The sequence below is a fragment of the Mesitornis unicolor genome, unplaced genomic scaffold, assembly GCF_000695765.1.
Source record: "Mesitornis unicolor isolate BGI_N332 unplaced genomic scaffold, ASM69576v1 scaffold25665, whole genome shotgun sequence".
NCBI classification, from domain to species: domain Eukaryota; kingdom Metazoa; phylum Chordata; class Aves; order Mesitornithiformes; family Mesitornithidae; genus Mesitornis; species Mesitornis unicolor.
The window spans coordinates 40852-51855 of record NW_010187878.1 but is presented as its reverse complement, the minus strand read 5'-3'; the positions used below and the strand labels follow the sequence as shown (position 1 = coordinate 51855).

The 11004-nt window shown below is 37.9% G+C and overlaps 1 protein-coding gene across 4 annotated transcripts; it reads left to right on the top strand.

The window, feature by feature from the left end:
* The first annotated feature begins 253 nt into the window (after positions 1 to 253).
* Positions 254 to 8396, top strand: FAM122B (family with sequence similarity 122B). Of its 4 annotated transcripts, none has more exons than XM_010185614.1 (9): positions 254 to 328; positions 1637 to 1693; positions 2060 to 2103; positions 2184 to 2238; positions 2460 to 2561; positions 3885 to 3973; positions 4525 to 4589; positions 7097 to 7193; positions 8234 to 8396. In XM_010185614.1, the coding sequence occupies exons 1-9, from the start codon at positions 311 to 313 to the stop codon at positions 8382 to 8384; spliced, it is 678 nt and encodes a 225-aa protein (XP_010183916.1). In that variant the 5' UTR covers positions 254 to 310; the 3' UTR covers positions 8385 to 8396. The 4 variants fall into 4 exon arrangements, with proteins under 4 accessions (XP_010183916.1, XP_010183919.1, XP_010183918.1 ...); XM_010185615.1 differs by having other exon boundaries at positions 257 to 328; positions 4528 to 4589; positions 8234 to 8384; XM_010185617.1 differs by lacking the exon at positions 1637 to 1693 and having other exon boundaries at positions 4528 to 4589; positions 8234 to 8384.
* Positions 8397 to 11004: the final 2608 nt, after the last annotated feature.

The following is an 11004-nucleotide window of genomic DNA, read 5'->3' as shown; positions in this document are numbered from 1 at the left end:
AGGCCTCTGGAGCGGGTCACTTGTGTCCCGGGGTCTCGGGTCCGGGCGGCGACTTACGGCCGGATCCCAGGGTGCGGATCTCCGCAGGCTGTAGCAGAACGGTGCTGCTGGGCTCCTTGGGCGAAAATAGCGCTATTGCTGACGTAAATAGATGTTTTCGGCGCACTGAAGCGTGTATTATAGCGCTGTGTGGTTTTAAGTAAAAGAGACCTGAGAAAGTTGTTCACAGAACTTTTTTTTCCTCTCCAGTGACAACTCGCAGGTTTTTCAGCCTTACGTGCTGCGAACTCGCAGGAACAGTACCACAGTTATGAGCCGTCACAGTATGGTAAGGAGTTGTAAGCATGTTTTGTTTACGCTTAATGAAAAATAATTGCACTGGACAAATGAAGTTAAACTCGATTTGTGTTTGCACTAAGCATCCCAGCAAGCTTCCAGGCTGCAGAAAGTCACCTGGCACTGCAACCTTTGATGAAATGATACTGGTGTGTTATTTCAAGAAGAGAACAATATCTGAAGCTATGTGTGATTCCCAGTATTAAGTTCAATTTTAAAGCTAATTTAGACCTGACCATGGATTGGAAGAGGAAACTATTGTCACCATTAAAAATCTTGAAAGGGTGTTTTAATTTATTGTAAAAATGGGAGAAAGAGTCAAGTCTTTGTTGATGTGTTTGTTTGACAGGGCCAATGTTTTTTAGCAAAGTTGAACACTAGACATAGAAAATAATTTTAAAAAGAATGATTTATTTGCTGGCTGATGTTCAACCCTCCATTGTACAAGTCTGGTAGTGTACAATATTGCAGTTATTTAACTTTTCAAAAGTGTTGCATTTCTTCTTTTTTTACCCTTTCCTTGTCAACTCAGGGACCTATATGCTCTTTTCCACTAAGATGTTTTTCTCATCAGAGGATAGAAACAATTTAAGTATTGCTTTTCTGAAAACCCACATCTTAAAGTCCTGAAATATTTTTCTTCTGTGTCTTCTTTTCAGAAAAAGCAAGGTGGAGTTTTAATTAAAAATCTTTTATTACGTGATTTCTTAAAAATAAGAATCCAAAATTGTGGAGCTCAAATCCATAGGTGTTACAGTAGACATATGGGCATCCTGAGTGGGAACCATTGGCCCATCTGTGTGCGATGGCAGCCAGAGTTCCAGAGGAATTAAATGTATAATACTGTGTGCAATTGACAAATTGCAAAAGTAAAATTTTAGGGAGTGTTCAAGACTGAGCTGAAACATTGAGATTTCTCCTTTATAACAGCTGACTGTGTAAGTTAGTACAGGCGTTTGCCATCTTACTCTAGACAGCAGGGAATTGCATAATGTTTGTAGCTTCATTTATAATACCTCACTTGTCTAAATGGCATTTTTAGCAGTTTGTGTGTTGGAGTTGCTAAGCAGTATCTGCTTGCAAGTCTGAGATCTGTGCCACTTGCTGGACAATAGAATGAACTTGTAAGTGGTAAAACAAGACTTTTTTCTTGAAGGTCAGTGTTTTTGCAACATTGAGTCATACACATGTAGTTGTACAGCTCATTTCTAATTCTCTAAGAATGTAGGTGATGCTAAATGGGATGTATGCAAGCCATTGCTGTGTGACTTAATCATTGTGGCTGTCACTTTTTTTCCAGCTGTTGTCATCATCTCCTATTCGTATTCCTAGTAGCCGACTTCATCAGATCAGAAGGGTAAGTGTCGTTTTTGTGTAGTAACAAAATGAAAATATAGTATTGAAGTACGTATATAATGGGAATTTCTTTCCTATTGAGAACCTCAAATAGTAGAGGAAACAGTGGGTTTTTTAAGACTTAATTTCAACAAGGAAATGTCCTTGCCAGGCTTATCGCTGTCATGTTTAAACTACCTTGTATTTTTGGAGTGTTGTTTCATTCAGGAGAAATAGTGAGCTGAGCCGGTAGCAGTCTTTTCTTTATGCAGTGCTCCTACTGTTCATATTTCAATGCAATTGCAAGTTATTGAATCATTAATGTTATTCTGAGTACCTGTGAAGAATCAAATGTTATGAGAGAACTCACAACTATTATCTCCTGCAGGAGGAAGGAGTGGATTTAATGAACAGAGAAACAGCACATGAAAGGTGAGTGTTATTGAAACAAGATGATAAAATAGTCAGAGTTTTCCTCTTTGCAGCTACTGATGGGATTTTTTGTATTCTAGGGAAGTGCAAACAGCAATGCAGATAAGCCAGTCATGGGAGGAAAGCTTGAGCCTGGTAATCATAGATGTTTCCTATTTAATTATACTTTCATACTCAACTGACAAATTTAAGGGAAAGAGAGGAATTAACTGTGAAAATAATTTAAGAGGAGCTTCAGTTCATCTGCTTTAGCTATTTTGTGCATTTGGCCCAATGACGTTGCATTGGAAGGTTGTGCCTTGGATTCAAAGGTAATGTCCTGTGCCAGTGTTAAGTTGAAAACCTTGTATTTACAGAGCGACAATGACTTGGACAAGTCTGAGAAATCTTCCTCCCCAAAGAGAATAGACTTCATTCCAGTTTCGCCTGCACCTTCACCTACAAGGGGAATAGGAAAGGTAGGATAAGTGAAATACCAAACTGAGTGGACATTTTAGAATTTTAGACCAAGCTGAACTGTGATGTGTAACTTCACAGATCATTTGACAGTTTAAAAAAAAACCACAACCAAACAACAACAAAACAACTCCCAACCCAATGTTTTATTGATTCCTAAGAATCAACTGCTTATAATCTTAGAGCCTGTAGAGTTTATGCGGCGTGTCAGTTCTGTCACAGTGTTTTCAGTTGCTGCTTTTTGTGTGATGTTTGGACAGGTTAGGGTTCTGGTTCTAGGGAAACTGGAAGAGATCATTAAAGTAATCAGATTTGGACATGATCTTCAGCTGCATAGGTGGGGGGATACTGAGAGAGAAGCACCAAAATCGGAATGTATCATGTGTAGAATGAGAGTGTAGGCAAAGACCAGAAGCTGCAAATCTTTGTGGTGAGGAGAATGAAAATACATCCATCAGTTATGGAAAGGAAGGCATAAACTTACTGTGAAGAAGAACTCAGGCACACTGAACTTGCACTGATGGAGAAAGGGAAGAAGTAGATCCTAGAGAAACTACTTTTTCCAGTGAGGATTGGAAAACTGAAATGTAGCACAGAGAAACTGGCAAGTGTGTTTAGAAATGGGCTGGTTGACCTTGTTTGCACCCTGTTTTGTGGTTCTGCTTTTTTGTACTGCTACTGTTATGTTGCATGCCTCTACCAGTATTGATGCATGGAGCAGCCATGTATTAGTGCTGGGTAAATGTGTTCCTAGTACAACATTCGTGCTGACAGCTGGTCCTGCACCTCTGGAATCACGACTGTAAAGCAGCAGAGATAATTTGACAAACGTTTTTGTCAAATGTCTGTGGGCATTCATGTGCTAAGCTGAGATTAGCTGCAGAACCACAGAGCTAAATAGTCTGTTCTGCTCTGGAATAGTGTGTTAAATTTTCAGGTCAGATGCATTTTGAGTAAACTCAACTTGCTTGTTTAACAAGCCCCTTGTAAAGAAGTCAGTCCTCCTTACTGTACTACTGTACTGCTGTACTGCTACTAAATGTAATAGGAAGAACAGAAATAGTTGTCTTATTTTGAAGACAGTGTCTATTTCCATTTCAGATTTCTTGTGGGTTTGAATTATAGGTTAATCTGAGCAGTATTGTATTAGCCAGTATATTTTTGCAAGTTAAGTTTTAATGCCTCTAAGATTGCATTTGATTATCTCTGCCTTATTCTGTTACTAGCTTGTCTTTAACTGGGGATGTTTTGTTTGGAGTTTGGGGTGATACACTTGAGTGTTTAAAAGGAAATTCTGAAGTGTCTTAATACAACTTTTTCTGCAGCAATGTTTTTCACCATCATTGCAAATGTTTGTGAGCAGTAATGGATTACCCCCAAGTCCTATTCCAAGTCCAACAAGGCGATTCTCCAAGTAAGTAACACCTGCAAGTAACAGGTACCCATTGGCTTAAGTTCCAAGGCTAGCACAGAGTTTAGTTAAAGCTGATGCTAAAGCATGAAAAAAGACTTCAGTTTTACAGTAGCTGAAATACTGCTGCATAAAAATGCTCTGAAAGTTCAACATTTACCAATGGTAGCTCTGTGTGGGTGCTTTTATAGAGCTAGACTTGGTAACTTGTGGGGAAATTCTTAGTTCAAATGAACTTACATTAACTTTGTCAGTGTATCAGTTTTACCTAAATGCTACACACAATTTAGAAGTGCAATGAAATGAGGATGTGATGCACTAAGGGAAGGGGAAAACACTAGAAAACTTAGTACAGCTTTCTTTGGCAGATCATCTGCTCTAATAGGCAGCACTTCTTTGTTATCTATGTGTCTAGATTCCCTAAGTATTCCAGTTGTGGAGGAATAGTTTTAAAGAATGTTTTGTATGGTGAGGTTTTGTTGATTTGGTGCTGGGTATGGTGGTGGTCAGTTTTGGGAACTTTTCAGGCCTGACTATCTGTACTCTCTCTCTAGCAGGAGGAGTCAAAGTCCAATCAACTGTATCAGGCCCAGTGTTCTTGGCCCCATTAAAAGAAAAGGTATGTGTTTACATTATCAGATGTTTTAATATGGATGTAGTTTTGCAGCTGGATACATTTCTTCTGTATTTTTGTTATTCTGTAAATATATTGCACTTGTATCCACAGTGAACTGGACTTTGCCAGTTGTAAGTTAGAAATACAATGTGAGGTATCTAGTCAAAAACACAAGAATGAAAAACTTTGAAAGCAGCTACTGCTTGAAAGAGACAAACTTTATTCCACAGAAAATTAAATGTTATGAATATTTCTTATCCCTGACATTCCTAAGAGTACCACTGTATGGTGCACACCCTTCAGATCATCTTAGGAATGTTGCTTATCATGCAGTATCTCCTAAAATTAGTACTGAATGTTTGCTTATACTCTGAAAGTTCAGAAGGTGAGTGTTTAGAGAAATGGGAATAGATCGGTGCTCCTCCTCCTGAAGGGGGAAAAGCTGTTTTCTTTCCTGGATGTATTGTGTGTTACATCTCAGAACAGGTCTCCAGGCTTGTGTGATTGAGATATTTACACTTGTGCCTCTAGCTATGCTTATCCTTTCTGCATGTTTTTTTTAAACTTGAGCATTCTTAACTGCACCAAAAGTGTGTCCTTTTCTTTTACAAGAATTATATTCAGCCTTTGAGAAAAGTTAGTGTTTTGGGGTTTTTTGACTACTTTTCAGATAAAGAATATTTTCTAATTTATATTAAATTGTCGGGAGAGAAGCAAGTTTTCTCATAGATGCAATTCTATCTTGGCTGTTGTTTTCCATGAATTTTAGAGGCATTAAACATGGAACGAAAGTTTTATCAAGCTCAGTGACCAGTAGGGAATAAGGTATTCATACTGTGTTGTTTTACTTTAAACATTTACAGTAGACATTACACAGACTGTTAAAGACAGTGCAGGTAAAGGGCAGGCTTTCCTCTCTCCACGTGCTCTTGTGGAGCATCTTTTACAAAGTGAAGATACAAGTTTGCCTTTTTTACTTAAAATATCAAGGAATTTTCGTAACGTTACTTAATTTTAAAACATCTAATCAATTTAAATGAACCTAATTTCTTTTCCTAAATACATAATCATGTTATTTTTCTGAATTTAAGGAGTAGCTTTACAGTTTGTATTCTACAGACATGACATGGTAATAAATTGGCACCGTGATATGTGGGGGGAAGAAAGCGATGTATTGAAGAACACTTCCCTGCTACAGTAAATCCATACCAGTAGACTCCACAATGTGTTGTCGCAATGCAGATTTGTCTTTGTGAAATTTGAAGTGGCAAAAGGATTACCTGTGTTGGTGATTTGGGCTTGCTTCATTTTCGTATAAGACCAAATATTTTATAATTTATTTTCTGCTTGATAGAAGCTGTTATTCCTTTCCTTCAAAGAATGGGAGATAGGAAATTTGGGTGGGGATTACCAGTCTTTTATGAAGTGAGTGGTAGTGTAATTCTCTTGCACAACATACTGATATATCCTGGTTTGCTATACCTGTGTCAGCTTTTTGAACTGACACCACAACTTCTGTGAAACGAGATTAAAAAGACAGAAAATTTATTTTTATTTCATATGTTCTTGTTGCCAAACTAAACATTAAAATTTACTGTAGCTGAGAGGGTTTATTTTTTCTTTACGCGCGTTATTGGCAAGTTCATGATGTTTCCAAATGTGTGTATTGTACAGAAGCTATTAATGAGCTAACTCATTTTCAGGGAAGATTATACTAAAAAAGATTATATGAATTCTCCGCATCATGTTTAGTCTTTTACTGTCAGTAGCTGATTACAGGTACAAAGATAGTTGGATCCACAGTGAGTAAGTGGAAATGCGTACACATGACAGATCTTTTTGTATTTAGCTTTTCTGTGAAAGTGTACATATGAATCAGTATTTGTTGTGTGCAGGAGGGTGAAACTGTGAACCAAGCTGGCATTTCTGTTTTCATAATCACTACAAATTTTAATCTCCATATTTTGGCTTATGTCATTGGCCTCATCTCAACTGCTTACTTAAAATTAAGTCACAGTAATTAGTTAGCTTTAGATTATTTTGTCTGCAGTCTTAGTAGTGAGTGCTTGGTTTTGTGTCTTTGAGATTGTTGTAGCCTCTTAGATGCTGCTGAAGCGTTAGTTAAATTAAGGATGAACTGGATGGTTAAACAGCAGCTAGCATCAAATTATTGGAATAATCTCCCAGGGGAAGTGGTAAATTCGCCTACATTGGTCAGTTTTAAGAGTCAGCTTGCCAGGGTGCTGACTCAACTCCTTAGAACTATACTTTTACCTTGAGAGGTTGGACTGGATGATCCTTGTGGTCCCTTCCAACCTGGTGCACTATGATTCTATGAAGTTAATGTCTTACCCAAGTGCTTGGTTGGCTGAATTAAGAGGACTTATGTTACAAATGCGTGACAAATGCAGCCTTGCTCTGTTGTGGACAAACCTCTCTTTTTACAATGGACAGATACTAAATGGATGTTCCAGAGCCTCAAGTGAGTTTATTTGCACTATTTTCCTTAGGTGAAATGGAAACTGAAAGTCAGCCAAAGAGACTTTTTCAAGGAACAACCAACATGCTTTCTCCAGATGTTACACATCTGACAGATCTCAGTTCATGGTAAAATATTTCATATGCCCTGAAACAGGGAATGTGCATTTATCACAAGCTTTCTTGTTTTGTTTTGTTTTTCTAGAAAAAAATATTTTGTGTGTAGCTTGCATATGCTTATTACTGGGAACTATTCCTGTGGCAGTGTAGTGTGACAATGTTCCTGCTCCTTTGAACAGTTCTTTCTGAGCAAACTCTAGCCTGGACTTTATGTATCAAAACATACTGAATATAATTGTTACAAAGCCTTGTTTGCCTCTAAGAGGCTTCTTCATTTCAGTATGTTGTAGGCAGTGGTCATATAGTATCTGTGGTGCATATCTGAAAACGTGTGTGAGAATAGTTGCTGCAGTTACATAGCCCATGTTGAGACATTCATGACTTTTAGTGGTATAGGCTGTCTCCTTATCTGTCTTATGATCATAAAAAGCTGAATTCTTCCTTGTGTCAAGAAGCAGGTACTAACTGTTCTAAATATCAACTCTAGATTACTATAGTTTCCATTTACCTACAGAATTGGAACTGCCTAGAAATATTTTTTTTGTGTTGCTTTCAGCTACATTGCAAAAGCATCAATTCATGTGCCCTCTGGAATCTTGTGTGAAGCCTTTGAAATGCAAACACAGGAATTCCTCACAAGGGAAAGGAAAAATCTTGCTTTGAGTAGTGCTACATTAAAGAACGTACTAGCTAGTTAATGGTATCTTCTGCATTGCTGATTAGATTCTTCTTCTTTCTCTCCTGTAACATTTTACGGTTTTAGTTTTTGTCAGTTGTCACCTCCTTTCTATAACTGATTAAAATCAGGGTTGTGATTTATTCTGCATGTTAAAAAAAAAATGAAAATTCTGCTCCTTATTTCCATAAGGAGCATGAATATCCATATAACATGCTACAGAATGCAAGGAGTCTTCAGGGCTGCCAGCCTTACAGTGAAGGCTGAGTGGTAGTATAGGTCTCCTACATCTTTTCTACAAAGGCGAAAATGCGTTAGCTTTGTATGCAAAGTCATCACGCCCATGTTACTAAACCTTTTTCTTTCTCCCCAGCCTGTCTTCAGATATTTTGGATGGGAGTAGCAGCAGTGTTGGCTCTTCCTCTGATTCACTGACTAAAGGCAGCATAACCACAGAGTCTCCAGTCACGTGCTCCAACTCATGCTCTTCGTTCATTTTGATGGACGATCTCTCACCGAAGTGACTTCAGCTCTGAGTCGGTGTCTGAATGTGCTGTTGCCTGACTGTACACTTGGACAGAGAAATGAACTCTGCTCCTTGAACCATTAACACGAGGATTCTTAACAGGAAAAATTAACTGTAATCCTTGGTGACTTTCCAGTGATTTTGATTTATCCATTGAATGGACATCTTAGAGCATATTAATGTCTGGTTTTGCGAATTTATTTTTTAAACAAGATGTCTGCTCAGATTATACTAACTTTCTGCTTTCAGGAACTTGCATACACTTTTTGATTCCAAGAATAGGTAGCAACCTGTTAGTGTTGCAATTTTTAGGAAAATACTTCTGTCATTATCGTGGTCACTATGTCTAGGGAGATAATTTGGTTCATAAGAATTGGAAAATACTAATTTATTCTCTGGCACTTCTATCAGAGTAAAACTGTTCTTGCATTTTTTCAGTCACTAGCCTCAAATTCTCTTACAGAAGGGAAGGGAAAGAAAAATCTTTTCGTAGTGCTGCTAGTTGTTTTTATTACAGAAGACCACAGTTGGTCTGAAAATCCCACTGTTACATTAAAAAAATCCAACACCAAACCACACACAAAAATACCCAACAAAACAGCACCACAACAAAATAACCAGTGACTGTCGCTTTTGCCATCATCGAAGAAGAAACAATACTTTACAAACATGATTAAAATAACTGCATAGTTCTGTCCCCAGATCCTTTATCCTACAGATTGTATGAAATAAGGTCAATATTCAGAAAGATTGGCCAAGGAAAATTAATCCATGCCTCGATCTAAGACATACAGTGCAGATAACGAAGTTATTTAAACTACTGTGTAGGAGAACCATGTATGGCACCATCGATGTCTCCTGTGGCATTGAGGTCATAGGTATTTTTGTGCCTTAGGGGACATTGTTACAAAATTATGGAATGTAAACCAGAGGGGTGGGTGGGAAAAAGTCCTTTGTGTACAGCTCGTTTTTAGGGTGCTTACCGGAATCTGGCATTGATGCTGCTTTCCTTCGTGCTCCTTCCCAAGGTGCGTGCTCCGGCACAAGGTCCTGTGGGCAGTCCCAGCTCTGCTGGGAGACGACAGCCACAGCGATGCCCTTTGCAGCTGCTGCGTGCGGCCTTCAAACCTTTGTTGGTCGTGAGCAGGGCGGACGGCTGCAGGACTCTGATTTTTAAGGAAAGACTTAAAAAGTGAGTGGGTTAATGTGAGCTCTGCAAATTGTGTGACTAGGAAGTTATATTTGAGCTATGAGTAGTCTTGATACAGTACCTTGGTCAGTCTGAGGTAAGACAATAGATATTTTACTTTTTAAAGACTTTAACGGGGCAAAATAAATCCGTTTGTAATCTACTGAGTTATGCTATTTATTATTTATAACTATGTACAAAGTCTGTGGTGATGAATTATAGTATTTTTTTATGATTGAATAAGTTTTTTATGTTCCGTAATTGCTGGCTGGTTTGTATTTAATACGCAACATTGTCTGCCAGAATCATAAGCTTCCATTTTTGAATGTTTGTAACATAAATGCTTTTATCTAAAAGTACAACTTCTGATCTTTTTGAAAGAAAATAGCACTGAATTTAAAGTAAGATTATGTGCTTTAAAAGTGAGCACAATCTCTGGCAATACTGTCTTGCTGAAAAGGGGAGGGAAGAGAACCATAGTTTTTTCTGTTCTGAAGAAGCTGTTGAGTTTCCAGAAGACGTGTACATACCAGATTATTTTTAAAAGTGTTTCCATTAAGCTGTAAGAAGTACTGCAGTGGGCCAACAGTGGCACTATTATTTGTGTTACCATTTTTACCTGTGGAGCATTAGTTCCCCACCTCAAATAAATGTGCATATTGTAAAATATTGTCCATTGGTGCCATTTTTAAATGAGCTCTACAGTATTGAATGTTGATTTTATTTGTATATGCACAGTGCTATTTCTTGAATTTTTGATGTCTTAAATGGCTTAATTATTTTTTTATTCATGCTTGTATCTTCTCTGCCTTCTTGATGCTAAAAGAAGGCTGCTTTTACATTTGCAAAATATGGATAAATAGTCTGTGATAAAATTTGACCTGTTCACCTGTGCCCCAGTTTCATGATACCGTGCTTCTATTGGTACTGTGATTTAGAAATCTCAACAAGGGGTGGCAGAAGGAGGAAACCTATTGCATGCTTTCTTAAAACTGAGAAGAGCACAGCTATTGCTTATTTTTGGCTGACTTACCTGTACAATTGATGTATTCCAGATTTGTTTGTTGGTGGAGAGTCTTATATAAGTGCTGGCCTTTGTAAACATTAGAATGTAAGCTTCATAAAGCAAACGCACAAATATTCACTCTTGTTACAGCATTTTTTTTAGCGTTATGGCTGTTGTTCACTCAAGAAGATATTGCTCTTTTATAAAATATATGTCATACACACACTCATGCTGTGTCTGTTGTTTCAGGGTGTTGTGTAATGTAACGGCTCCCATCTAGGACTGTGTTCTGTTTCACACACAGAGCTGTAAGAGCCCTTGTTGGTTTTAAAACTAAGTTTTCTCATACTCTGATAGCTGATATTTGCACTTAACTGCATGTGAGTTGCCACCACTTATGGAACCAGTCTCTATTGCAGTGTA

What these genes read in the sequence shown, in the direction of transcription:
- FAM122B (XM_010185614.1), top strand. An exon ending in TGGCCCCATTAAAAGAAAAG is followed by an intron (nt 4,590 to 7,096) that starts GTATGTGTTTAC and finishes TATTTTCCTTAG; the next exon opens with GTGAAATGGAAACTGAAAGT. An exon ending in CTGACAGATCTCAGTTCATG is followed by an intron (nt 7,194 to 8,233) that starts GTAAAATATTTC and finishes CTTTCTCCCCAG; the next exon opens with CCTGTCTTCAGATATTTTGG.